The sequence below is a fragment of the Struthio camelus genome, chromosome 1, assembly GCF_040807025.1.
Source record: "Struthio camelus isolate bStrCam1 chromosome 1, bStrCam1.hap1, whole genome shotgun sequence".
NCBI classification, from domain to species: Eukaryota; Metazoa; Chordata; class Aves; order Struthioniformes; family Struthionidae; genus Struthio; species Struthio camelus.
This window is the reverse complement of record NC_090942.1, coordinates 75,581,513-75,596,032: the sequence shown is the minus strand read 5'-3', so window position 1 is coordinate 75,596,032 and position 14,520 is coordinate 75,581,513. Positions and strand designations below refer to the sequence as shown.

The 14,520-nt window shown below is 34.1% G+C and overlaps 1 protein-coding gene across 27 annotated transcripts in view; it reads right to left on the bottom strand.

Annotated features, from left to right (window-relative positions):
• C2CD5 (C2 calcium dependent domain containing 5) overlaps window positions 1-14,520 on the bottom strand; it is a 73,824-nt gene that overhangs the window by 11,199 nt on the left and 48,105 nt on the right. For all 27 annotated transcript variants that reach the window (XM_068949024.1, XM_068949057.1, XM_068949171.1 and 24 more), the window contains 9 exons: window positions 14,105-14,291; window positions 12,824-12,988; window positions 12,343-12,483; window positions 9,218-9,281; window positions 6,797-6,858; window positions 5,664-5,762; window positions 5,149-5,238; window positions 4,297-4,384; window positions 3,137-3,223 (listed from right to left, as the gene is read on the bottom strand). In XM_068949024.1, coding sequence (XP_068805125.1) covers window positions 3,137-3,223; window positions 4,297-4,384; window positions 5,149-5,238; window positions 5,664-5,762; window positions 6,797-6,858; window positions 9,218-9,281; window positions 12,343-12,483; window positions 12,824-12,988; window positions 14,105-14,291 — 983 coding nt within the window. The remainder of the gene's footprint in view (window positions 1-3,136; window positions 3,224-4,296; window positions 4,385-5,148; window positions 5,239-5,663; window positions 5,763-6,796; window positions 6,859-9,217; window positions 9,282-12,342; window positions 12,484-12,823; window positions 12,989-14,104; window positions 14,292-14,520) is intronic.

The window sequence follows — 14,520 nt, the reverse complement described above, 5'->3', positions numbered from 1 at the left end:
CAACTGCAGTCCACTTGGATGGATCACAGTTTGCCCCTCTACTTTCTGCTTATTTTACAATCATTCTTGGCATCTTAGTTTCTGACATACGTTACAATTTTCTCCCTCTCTTCCCATCTATACCGGGAACAGGCAGTTAAGTAGTTAGGAAGAGTTAAGTACAATCAAACTGAGTATGTTCAAAGATCATATTGCTTTGATAGTACATAAGATTTTATGATAGACAAAGCAACCAAACATGATGGCTTATCTCTGTTTACTTGTTCAAAAGTTATCACATGCATCTCATCTATCTCAAGGGTCTTACGGGCAAAAATTGGAAAACTTGAAATCTCTCTCTACGTCTGCAGTTTAATCATGTTTAAAGTCTTACTCAGTTGCACTTGAGCTCATGCTTATAAACAAACAGTATCGATAATCAAACAAAAATCAGTAACAAATACCAACAAATAATAATTTCCAGAGTTGTAAGGACTGACAACTAGCACAGCAAAAGCATCAATCTTAAGTCTGCTATAAAAAAGGAAACTTCTTTAATTACTACACCATATATTATACTATAATATGTACAGAGAAATATGTACAACAGTACATATATACACATCAGCATATACCATGTACTACAGTGTGTGTACAGCAGTGTCCTAGGGAGTGCTAAAATCCTTTAACCTTTCCAGTCTTCCTCAGGGCCCTGACAACATGCAGACATATGAGGAAGGAAAAGGAGATTCTAGAAATTCTTCTCTAGACTGCTACCAAAAACAAAAACCAGAACCTCATCCCACTGTTACGTTTCCACTTCTCAAAAAAACAAAACCCAAAAAACCCAACAAAAAAACCAACAAAGAAAACCTCTGAAAAAGAAAGGAACAGGACAGGACCAAACAACTCTTAATGCCACCAAATGTGAGCAAGACTCCCTAAAAAAAGGCTCATTCTTCAGGCTCCTAACTCACAAGCTCAGCTCACGTAATAACAAGTAGCATCTCTAAAGTACTTGCACTTCTCCACACCAGCATGTGGGTGCGGTGCCCTTTCACAGCACTGTTGAACAAGATAAGCAACTGCTTAACAATGAAATCAGATGCATAAAATGCTGCCAAATGGAAAATTGGGAGCAGAAAAACAAAATAAAGAATTCAACAAATAAAAATATGCAGTAACCATCAGTCTTAAGAACCTTACATTTCGATTTATGTTTACAAGAGTCAAAAAAACAAAACTGTTTAGATAAAAACATAATTTTCCCATCCCACTAATGTTTTTTTTACTCTTTCCTTAGTACGTGATTTTAAAATGAGATAATACAAAAATTGAAAATAACTAGGTGAACGTTAACCTTTCAAATTTTTACTTCAACGGTGATAACAGCAGCTTGTTAACTAAAGCTCATTACAGTACAAGGTTGTATACAAATATTTAAAAGATAACAAACTTACAGAAAAGTAAGTAGAATAAGGAGATCAACAGATTAAACAAGCTGCTAAGCAACTATAACTACATTGAAGCCTCAGTGTCTACTTGTAAAGAAATGACTGATGAGATAATTATCTAGCTGAAAGCCTCCAGTGATGTACAATACAGCAAAAACGTGAAGAAAACTGGGAAAAGTGATATGTATGAACAGACTACCCTCTACTGGTCAGTACCTATTATACAAATAGCATAGTGAAAAGACATTAAAGGCTCACTCTTGCTGCAGACAGATGAGACTTAACATTTTTACTGAGAATTCGAAATAAAATAACTGAAGTCTAAAAAGCATCTGTTTTGAAGATTTTACAGAAATGTACCAATTCTTCATTCTATAGAGAACTAAGACTGAGCCAAATTTTAAAATAACATAGCATCACCTTTGAAGAATCGCTTCTTGCTGCTATTTAAGTGACAAAACGCTTCCCTACTTTCTCAATCATAACTGATAGACTTGAGGGAAACAGAAGCAGGGAGACTGCTACGCCGGGGAATAACAACAGAATTTGCCGTAATATTAATGCACGTTCCCTTTTTGCACGCTAAATGCCAGATCTCAAGATTACAGGATAATTGTGGAGCCTGAACATTGGACTCCAGGACTTCAAAACCAACAACTCCCTGTCACAGTAAAATAGAGGGTATAAGTTTTGAAGTGTCGTTACTGCAAAACCTTTTTTCTCTGGTCCTCAAAATAAAGGGAAAGTTTATCTTGGTCAGAGTTTATAGATCCGTTTGAAAACTGAAAGGTTAACATTATGATAGCGTGACCAATCAAAAGTTAAGGACACACAAATACATAAAATAAATAACTACAAAACAATGAGAATACTATTGCTGAAATTAAACTGATCCCTGAAAATACAAGTAAATATGGTAGAAACCTTTCTTTAGCGGAATTCATGCAATGGGCAAAAGAGGAAGCTCTTTAACCATTCAGTGAAGAAAACTGTCAATAATCTACACTTATTAGATTTCCTTTATCACTAGCCATTTTGCCAGGCAGATTATCCAACAATGCAGAAGGAAGTAAAAACAGCTGATTGCATGAATAACCATCTGATTTTTAATATATTCATACAAGAATCGTGACAACCATTTACCTCAGGTAAAATAAAGCAGTAGTTTAACAGCTAGAAGTACTGCGTGGCCCAAGCTATTTATTATGTAAAAGTTTAGGCTCCTTTCAGTTCAAAAAGCCTGCAGGCAATTTTGTTCAGATGAACAGCTAATATTTCCTAGATAAAACATTTCTCACCATGAGAACCGTGACATGAATTATTTGAGGCTGGTGGTACATGGAGTTAATTTCTATGGGCTATTTGCAAACACAAAGCAGTATGAGGCAAGCCTAATTATAAAATAATTCATAATCCTGAAAGTTAAATGCCACTCAACAGCCAGTGGCCTTTTTATCTTATTTTCAATACACTAAATGCAACAAAAGATAGAAGAAGGGAAGATGGAAAGAAAAGTTAAGGCAAACCCTCTTACCTAACTCTTGAAAAATTCGATTTAAGGACATAACATTTCCATTATGCTTAAGGTAGCCCAGAACATTAAAGCATGGAAAGTACAGATATTTTAAAGCTACTGTAACAATAAAAGAGCAGTGCTCAAATTCAGCAAAGAACAGAGGACAGTGTTCTTTCCTTTAACCAACCTTTAGCCGGTGAGAATGGTTGAGAAGCAAGGGGATCAGAGCAAAGTTCCAATGGAAATTGTAGCTGTTCTTCATTGTCTGTAGATGCTTCAACCAAGAAAACATATCACATCGGTAATTAATTCCCAAAACAAGGTTTGCCAATTATAACAAGCACTGCAGATTTAATTTAGTCAGGTCTGACTGGAACAGATTTACTCAGCATAAGTATATAGTGACGTGGATCTGTATGAAGTTAGATGTCTGACAATAAATCCAGCTACAAAATTGGTTGAATACACTTTATAGGATTTCATTTAATATTTTAAGAAAAATTATTAAGCCAATTCACATAGTTTACATTTGACTCTCCAGTCAGATCTGAATTAGCTTGTGTTAAAGAGGAAAGCAACATTTGATTTATTTCACATCAGAGAAAATAATTTCTTGTTACTATTGAGCAGGGTAAGATATAACCAATATTTTAGAAGCACATGGCTCTATGCTCTACTACTTAATTCCATTCTTTAGAATGGAATATTCTCCAAATTCTATTTGTCTAAATTCCTTTCAGATATGCAGATGACGTACATATTTTTCTAGCACAAGACGGTGCTTCATTAGCAGGATAACACACACAGACTGCAGTAGTCTTTTCTATTCCCCCCAACCGTGCTAGATGCTTCACTGAGCTCCAAAAATATAACTGACCTACTTAAGGTTTTTTGGCTTTTTTTGTATCATGAATAATTTATTTTCTACCTTCTTGCAATAAGGGCAGACTGTGCTACTTATAAGCACAAGCATTCTCTAATTTACTACATTGTGTGTTTCAAAATAAAGTACAAATATGGTCATCTGTCAGGCTATTAACTCTTTAAAGAAAAATATTCAAGGAAAGACAGAAGTGGAATAAGGAAATACCAAGCACCTCTTTCATGTTACCATAAGCTGTTTAAGTATAAGCACACACAAGTGTAAGTGATCCTGCTGCAGGACACACACATGAACTCTGAAAACCTTATCCAAATTTGTGTTAGGAGTCTATGATTTTACAGACCTTGCCTGTGAAAATATCTATGTTTAAGTGAAATTAAAATGTAGAATCACTAGGTACTATACACATACACACGCACACACGCACGCTCTCTATCTTTTAACTTTATATGCCTCACATTTACCTCTTTGCTGTGATTTTTCTGTAGGGGCTTTATTAGCTTGTAATGCTTGATTTTTGTCAAATGTAATTGCAACAGCTGTGACTGTGATCTGTAAAACAAATATATGGCCTATTAGTTCAAATAAAATTCTTCTTGTGCAATCTCCAGAAAGACTTTTGTAAAAATTAAGTTTTGCTATAGAAAAGCAATGAAAAAATAATCTATTCAGAAACATTAAAAACCCTTCATAGCAGAGCATAAAAGCTAACACTAAGGTCCATTGTTAAAACATACACCTGATTTTGTTCATCAATTATTTGTTCACCAATTATTTTCTTTGTGTAATGAGAAAAAAAAAATATTTCTCACTTTATCTGTGAGATAGATAAAGAATTTTTTTAACTAACCAAAAAATGATGTTATATTTGTACAGAAAACATTTTATTAAAAATCAGGAAGTATACTGCATCCCTTTGAAACAGAAAGAAAAATTCAGACAGTTATAACAATACCATTCTTAGAATCTGGTGTGCCATATTGTGCCACCTATATTATATTCTAATATATTGCACATATACTTTTTCTCCCTCATATACCAGATACGTGGTAAAACCTTTATAGATCTCTCGTCTTTTAGTTTCATACTAAGCTTACTAAGACAATGGCATTGCTTGAGCACAGTCTCTCTTAATGCCATGTAGTCCCATGATTCTCAAACTGGTGACCCTTTTTCTTCATTTGACATCATGACTAAGTTTTTCTTCAGAATTCACTACACGTACTAGTAACCCAATCCTAGCCTAGTTTAATTAACATTTGCTGTTGTGAGTAAAGGCCAAACTGGCACATCTACATGCTGAAAGACAGAATTACCTGAACTAATTCATCCTCTGGAAGAGCAACTGTAAAATTTACATGACAAAGGCAGCAGGGAATCATAGATCGTAGTTTAAAATATAAGCTCTGTTGAAAAGAAGACATTATTCGTGTCACTCTAAGAAATGTATGGGTTATTTCAGAGAAATCAAAGACCAGAATTCTTTTCGTAGTAGAAATCATCTAACCATACTAGTATCTCTCAAAGAAGAATGTGAGACGTAAGAATTCATGGCAGAATGTAATCTGCTCAGTGCAGTAGTCTTTTTATTGCTGTTTCTAGAGTGTACTACCAGTGAAAGGACTCATTCTGATTCAAAAAGCTTTGCAAATTCTGAATACATTAATCAGATTCTATCTTTAGAGCAGTTTACAAACGAATTACAGACACAGTGTCTAACAGAGTCTAATTCTGAGAAGCAATTATGAAGCAAATGTTATTTTCAGTACAGTTTGATTTGACTTTGCTTCTATTTGAATGATTTAAAATATGTTTGAAATAAGATTCTTACCTTTAACAGATTCTCACAGAGATCATTAAAGTTCTTATTAAGTGTTTGATTTGTCAAGTTTATGTTGCTCAATCTGGATACTCTTACTGCTGTGAACATCTGAATTAAAAACAGACAGACTGATTTTTCTCCCCCCAAATATGTCTATATGTTACATGAAAAAACAAAACAAGTTTGTAAAGAAGATAAATAACTCATAACATGATTAAGAAAAATGAGATGAAAAGGAGAAAAATGTAGAAACAGTCAAATAAAATGCTGATTTCTCATGACATTTTACAAATAAAAGGAAACATCCACAGAATTTCTATGAACTAGTGTATAGGAATATATGAAAAAGGTGATTAAGCAAATATGGAAATACTGTATTTCCTTTTATTTGCCTCATAAAGGAGTCATTCTATCCTGCTACCTCTATACATAATTTTCAATAGCAGTAACAAAATACATGTAAGTTGTGTACAGTAATGTAGACATCAATGGAGTGTCATATATAGATACATGTGCAATCCAATCAACCTAAGAGTATGCTATGCTGATGCAGTCACGCAGTTTTCAGAACCGAACTGTACCCCTGCAGAGCATGGTATTGCGTTGTGCCAATGAAGCGTTAAAGCCCACTTCTATCTGTTTTGACTCACTGTATATGACACTGCATTTTGTTGTACAAGCCTGACTGAAACGTTGAAAACTTTCTCATAAAGGGAATTTATGTTTCCTCCAGTTCAATCTATCTAGTTCTTATTTATCTTAACATATTAATGTAATCATATTAACTATCTCTTAGTAAGTAAGAAATCCAACAATCTGTTTCTTTTAAGAGGTTCTAAAATCTAGCTAAGCTCTTAAAAATGACCGATAACTTAAAATTCATATTTATTGTAATTACTTTTTAATTTTCACATTTTTTGTAACGAGTTCAATGCTATATAACAGCATTTAAAAAACATGAAAAAATAGGCCCTCGTAACAATTTTTTTTAAACTACAGTACTACTTACATTTCTATCACAATATGGTATCTTTTTTAATTTATCTTTCAAATCGAGTATCTCTAGCATCTGTTGAAATTGGTACAGAATACTTCAAAATAATTTGGAAAAAAAGGTCTTTATTTTCTCTAAATAACCTTACTTGAATATCGGAAGTCCAGTTATTTATGCCAGGCATAATTTCTGTGTTGCAACTGTAAAAACCTGTGAAGAAAATATTTGTGGAAATTTATGCTGAACGCTGAAGCATCAAAAAACTTTTTTAAAAGTATGGGTGATCCTCCCTGGAAGTTCTGCAAATATTTTTCCACATATGTTTATAAAAATAGTAATAAAATAGACCAACATTCTAAAAAATATCACAGCTGCAGAATAGAATATAACATAGAAAAGAAATGCTAGAAAAGAAATCTTAAGTAAAAGTGCCTGAAGACGTTATTGAACAAATAGGTAGAATAACATATAAGCATTCATACAAACATCAGGAAAGGCAAAGATGAAATAGCTGACTTGAGTGGCATTGAACTCTTAAAACTACCTCACTACCAGAGAACAGGATCTTCTAATCCTCCGACAGTGAGGTGGTTTTCAGTAACTCCGATCTTCTAATTTGCCCAATGCAAAGTGGATTTAAGTGACTTGGATCTACTAATTTGCCTAGTGCATATACCAGTATCTACAGACTAGTGAGTCTGTAGAAGCTATTCTAGAAAATGGAATTAGTGGGCAGACGGAGAAAGAAGACACTGCAGTGAAGAGATACACCTTTTGCAAATAAAAGTAATGGCTCACACACCTAGTAGGGTTCTCTGAAGAAATCAACAAGCATGTAGGCAAAAGGTATCTGACGTAATCTACTTGGACATCCAAAGGCCTCTGAAAAGAACCTTCACCCAGGACTCTAAGATAAAAACTAACATACCAAAGGGTAGAATGGACAACCACTGAATGGATATGTAATTGATTAAAAGACTGTAAACTCAAGGTAAGACTAAACGGTCAGTTTTCACAGTGGAAGTATCTAACTCAGGTCTGTACGCTTCAACATATTCATAGCTTATCTGGAAAAGGTGATAAAACAAGGTGACTGTTTGCTGATGGAATTAAATTAGGGTAATAAAAACAAACTGCAACAGAGTCTTACAGTGAATAACAAGAAGATAACAGATGAAATTCAATATAGATAAAGTGATGCATACAAAAAACTGTAACAGCACTTATACAACGATAGGCTCTGCGTTGACCATAATCAACGAGGAATAAAAGGTTTTGTGTTTACAACAGATAACAAAAAAGACTGGTAGGGAACAACTGTTGGCTATCCTTTCCAAGATAAGAAATGCAAATAAAAAGCAAAGTAAGTTGGCGGCTGATGTGTTTCTTATAGTGTATATACTGATGTGGTTCTTATACGGGTATGAGTCCTCATGCAAAATTCCACAAACACCAAAAGCACAGATGGGTTCAAAACACAAACAGATAAATGCACAAAAAAGTTTGACAAAGGCTGTTATTTACAAAGACAACACCTTTCCTTCAGGACACTGCTGTACTATGAACTAACTAGGAGATTATCCTGAGGAATTAAGTTTGTGTATTCCTCTTAAAAAACGCAATAAGCATTCTCGTCTGATTCCTAAGAGCAAGCTGACATTGAGCAAGAGAGATCTTAGCTACGATTCAGTACACCGCTTCGTATGTTGGATCCTTAAATAATTGTTAAATGCAGACAAGCAAATGGACAGCTTACAAAATTCTACTGCCAGTGACACGGTCCCAACTGTTGCATTGTGTCAGAGTAAAAAGACATTAATTTCCAGTCTGACAGCTGAATTTTGAAAATCTACTTAATCAGTTTTATGTTCTCAAGTTGCGATACTGTTTTTATGAATCTATAAAACTCTGAAGAAATCATGTTACTTTCTTGCTTGCTACGGAATATGACCGATACTGACTTGAATGAAAATGCTACAGCTGATTTAAGAACCCTGTCTCATTTTGAACTTTGCCTTCTCAACGTTAAAGAACAAAAATCCAGTGAAACAAAGACTATTAAATGGATAGGATCATGCAGTCATACAGCAAAGAAAATAAAAATGCACCTGATGAACAAGAGTGCTAGATGGGCAAATTGCTCACTTAAAATAACATTATTGGAATAAAACAACAATGTGTCACATTACATGGCTAAAAACACTTAAGCAACAGACCACTTTCCATACTTCCACTTTCAGTGACCCTTAAACCTACAATCAGCCATCCAGAATCTAAAAATCTTCAGAAATATACAAGTAGAAAAGATCTAATTGTTTTAACTTGCTATATCTATATGAAGTAACAACAAATTTGCAACAACAGTACAAATTAGTAAACTACAAGGCACCCAAATTCCTTTGCTGCCCCAGTTTTCAATAAGTAACAATCCTCCCAAAAACCTTAATAACTTGTTTTTCCACAGGTATATTTGACAAATTAAACACTACAAGAGAATTTTTACTGCGATTCTTGAACAGCCTACCTTATAATCGGGGCGGGGGGGGGGAAAAAGTTTTTTTAAGTATACCTGAAGGTGGTGGAACATCTGTCAGGAGAGAATGTACATCTTCCATTGCATCTGTATCATCAATCTAGAAAAAGTAGTAACTGATAAAAATCATACTACTGTTCTAGTTAAGTCTCAGAAACATGTAAAATTTATGTTATCAAGAGTTCCTTATCTGGCAGCAAAGTCAAGATTTTAAAAATGGGTTCTATTAACCAGATTTCTGATCTTATCTAGCTGCCTAAATGACTTCCTTCAAATTACTGTGTGCTTACCACTGGAAAAAAATAGATCTCTTAAATAAAACAAAAATAAAGCAACACGCACAGAACACGCAGGTACTATACATGCTAAGGTTCTTTCTTTTTATTATTATTGTTTTTTAAACAAACTAAAATGCTGAACAGGGTTTCGCACAACTGTTTTTTCAACTAAGTGCCTTTGGCTACTAGAGTTCTCATAAGGTCTGTATTATACCGATTGGATCATCCTTGCCTCTTACAGTGGTAGATTAAAACAAAAAACAAACAAAAAACCCCAATCTTTCCTCAGCTTTAAAACCCTGCTTAGAAAATAGCAGAACATCAAATGGAAAAAGACAAATTTGGGGAGTTATTAGTTTTTCTGTTTAAATAATCTCTGTCCCTACCCAATCTTTAAAGACTTTTGTTATTTTAGATCAGCTCAAGAACATATCTGTCCTGGTACCTTTTTTTGTGCATGTATCACTAGGTTCCTTCTGCTTTATTCATCTGTAAGAGATCTGAATTCCCCTATACCTTCCAACATTTGTGTATCAAGTTTTTTGGAAATTCTTTATATTTTAATTCCAGTATTACAAGGTTCTCTGCAATGTATCATTTCTGCTGATCTCTGTCCTTCTCTTCAAAAAAAAAAAAAAAAAAAAAAAAAAAAAAGAGAAAGGAGATCCTTTTTTAGAAATATTACAGAGAACTTACCTCACATAATTGCCTTTCCAGCATCTCATAGCATTTTCTCAGCACATTAATCTTTACCCCTTTTTCTTACATATTTTCTATGAATAATGATTTTACTCTTGAGAGGTCAGAGTCAGGAGCTCCATTAAAGCTCCTGGAACATTGTTTCTCTGAACCCAATTTCTTAACAAAGGAGATAGTAGTAAGTGGTTATACTGGTCAATCACTTTCATAGGTGGAAAATCCTTTTTTCTATAAATGAAAATTGGATTACCAAAACACGAGGAGACATAGTCCAGAACTGATATAGTCACATGATGTGAATACCAGTAAACGTGGTCCCTAAATTCAGGGTCCTTCATTTTCCAAATATCAGATCTTATTTTTCTTGCTAACTTGACTAGCGTTTAAAGTATTCTCTCCTGTGCAATTAGGTTTTTCTCTTCCACAGGGAAATCTCCCCACCCCCAAACACATATAATATAGAAACTAAATTAAGAGAGAGGGAAGAATTCCCCAAAACTGTATAAAACAAAACAACCCATCTGCCCAAAACCCACCAATAACTTCTGCTTGCTCTATATAATGCAGTTCTTAATTAGCTGACCTTTGCTTAGAATGTATCAACCTGCTTTATAACACAATTTGACATAAAAGCTAAGCATACTTCTTCCGTTTTATTATTGCTACCCAAAGTCTGTCAAATAGGAGGGGGAGGCTGGGCCCATGTTTCTCTCAGATTTTTTCAGAACTTGTACAGAGAGTCTCTTCCAATACCACAGTCTGTGTTTTTTTATTCCTTGAAAAACATACTATTTTTGACAGAGGCATTCAAACCTTTTGGATTTACAGAAATAAGTTTTTATTGGCTCATCCACTGCAATGTTGATGTTTCTTTTGAGGATAAAATTTCACTCCTGCTAGTCTACACAGATTATTTTTTAAAAATTCTTAAGACCAGACACAATAACTACTTGATGAAAAGAACTGCTCTCGTTACTTTTTAATTTAAGAGTTAACTACTATCAAAGTTTCTTTTACAGACTTCATAATTTGCTTTCTTTGATCCCAGTACACTTCTAATGCATTGGAGACCAAAAACTTACCCAAAGAGCAGAAACATCAACCAAACTCAACGTATTATTCCAATCACTCCCAACTGCTCTTTTTTCTGTTCCCCTTTCTTACCCAACTGCATTTTCAAATGAATTGCTATTACAGTGCGCGCTCTCTCTCTCTCACTCTTTCCAGATTATTTTCTGTGAAGATACTGATTTGTGGAGCTTAACATAAGAGAAAGTCTTCACTGTACCTTACGATGTAATTTCAGGCTGTAATTTCATTCAGTTCTTTCCCTTCTTTTCTTTTTCTTAGTCTAGGCCAGATCTTTAAAAATTTTATCTACAAGAACAGGATCAAAACTCTAGCTTTCTTTGGTATTTGCTCCTTTCCTTCAAAAATCACGTCTTTGAATTTGTGTGAGGAAGGAGGTAAAAGAAATCTATGTTCTTTATCTATATTTGTTGCTTTTTTTCTAGTTGTAGCTGTAGAAAGAAATGGGAGGTATGCTCCTCTAAAGTTTAAAAATTTGTAACTCAGAAAGGTGTCACTGAAATTCAGAAAAAAAAAGCGTTCTTTTATGGGCTCTCTTGACATATGTATTTTCCTGAACGTGCTTTGAATGCTATCAGTTTTAGAAACAAACAATTCTGAGTTTGTTACAATAAGAGCTGTGAAACAGGAAGAACGTACAAGCTTTTCTCTGCTAGCTGTAAAATGTGACAACACAGAACCCTGAGATTTACATAATATATTTATATTATAAATAAATTTATTTACATAAATATATTTAAGCCTTGGATCAGTTATAACTTGCTTTTTTTAAATTTTTTTATTTTTATTTTTTAAGTTGACAGAAAGGCACTTCTTACCAGCTCTTAGTTATTATTCCAGATACTGCTACATATTGACGAATAGCAGGGCAACGTCTTTTCAGATACTGTCCCTAGGCACAGAGTAGCTATACTTTAAGCGATCAGAATGAGAAAAACAGAGACAATGCAAAACAGTTCCTACTGATACAATATTGAAACATTTATATACAATTTAGAAACTGTTTTTAGAACTAAGAAGAAATCCTTTCTCGGCTTTTTACAAATGTTTCAGGAAAAGAAAAGTATGATCATAAGTACTGAAAATATTAATCACCTCCAAGACAAAGGCATCCTTTTTCCCATGTGAAAGGTCTAGCTCTGTAACTTCATCAGAGCTTTCTGACTGAGATCTTAATAGCCTGGAACGTTGTCTGGGCTCTGGAATGGGAGACCCAATGATCTCTTCAGGTAGCTCCTGAAAACAATATCATAATAAAATTAACAGTTGTCCTACATAGTTCATAAATCATGTGAGTTGTGAGCAATTTGCTTAAAGTCCTAACAGTAAGAGAATTCTGAAAATAATTTTTATATAATAACAAATTTAAAGAAATATAAATTGATTTACATATGTGGCTGAAGAGAGCTGAGAATTCCAGATAGGTTAATGAAAAATAGTGAAAAAGTTTATCTATCTTTCTTAAAAAACAATCTAGGTTCTGAACGATTCAATCAGTAAGAATTCAAGTATATATGCATATACATAGGGTACATGTGTTTGACTTTATTTTTAAGAATGTAAAAGCTTTACTTACCGGAGGATTGATCTCATAAAGCTCCTTGTTTTTTGCTATTGTATCATTTATCTTTTTCTGCATGTGAGATATATGCTGTTCATAGGTGCCATCATTTGGAGTTTTCCCTGCAATCTGAATACCACCAGGGGTTGGCAAAGCTGCTAGATATACACCTGTTGCAGACTTAAGAAAAAAAATAATACCATCTCTTCAGCATCTTCAACTCTCTTACTTTAGCAAGTACTTCTATTATTTTCATATAAATAGTTTCAGTAGTGCTTAAGCTATAGTGGACAGCATTATGATGTAATATGTATTATATTTACAGTCTGATCTATTCGACAGTAAATTAATCCTTCTTTCTTGAAGCAAGACACTATGCTTAAGAAAAACAAACAAACACCTTTCTCTCCTTCTCATAGCTCTTTTCTACACTGAGTTTTATAACTTACCCTAAATTTCCAGTTAAATATGAATTAAAACCTCTGCTTTCTTCTAAAATATCCTGAATTTAGCTTCAAATTCAAAATGAAATACATTGCTATATGGGTCCTGGCTCTGAGATATTTTGCATAGTTAAGCAACAGTTTCATGGATTTAAGATTAGTCCAACCCATTTAGAACTTCACTGAAGTTGTGACAATCCGATATGTATTTACAGAAAGAAGATCATGAGCTCAGACAATAGGTAGCCACTCAATATTACCCAAGCACCCTCTTACTCACTGATGAAGAAAGAAGCGTGCTTTACTATTCTGACCCCACATGACAGAATGAGGTTAGAAAATATTCTTAATAAATATCGCCTATCTCAAGGACACTGAATCTATCACTTATTTCCTCATTGCCATCAAGGAAGAGGCGACAGATCTTTCTCTTGTTGGCAGCTAATCAAAAGATTTACTAAGAAACATAATTGGCAAATATCTTATTTGTCATGTGAATGAAGTGAAACAAGAAACAGATCTCTGTGATGGGACCTTTAAAGAATATAATAATTTTGCCACAGCATAAGCCATTAAGCAATTTTAAGCTTTCTCCCCCCCCCCCCCCCCAATCCTCTTTCTAACGACCTTGTCCTCTAACAGTTTCAAATCTGCTTTTTCTGGTGCTGAAAGATAGTCTCTTCTGCTTTGTCAACAATTAGATACCCCATTCTTTTCCATCACTTCACTTACTCTTGAAACAACACGTTAATATCTCCAGCCATTCTGAATTCCACAACACTTGTATGTTTTTGTGACCTGAAAAAATATTGTAAGAAAATAAAAAGAATCCCAAGATTAAAAGAATACTTACTGCCAACCCCATTAGCATGTTTTCACCCACAGTGATTTGTATTCTCAGCCCAAAGAGAGCATTCATTCCTCTGAGTTTAAGTTTATTCATCAGTTGGGTGTGCACTTCATATTCCATAAACGGTAAGAGATTACTGATAGACGTTGCATTTGCTTCAGCTTGAGCTTTCTTCTTTAGACGACATAACCTAACAATACAAAACAGAGTATGACATTAGCAGATAAACAGAGTTAACTGACTGCTGAAGACAAAAGTGATCACAAAATATTCTGATCTACTCTCGTGGTACAACATAATACAAACAGTTGGGGTTTTTTATTTAAATTACATAAAAAATTTAAGTAAATTCTTGACAGGCAGATCAACAGTAAGCCTCAACAAATATGATCGGATCTTCATTATAAATAGGAAACTGT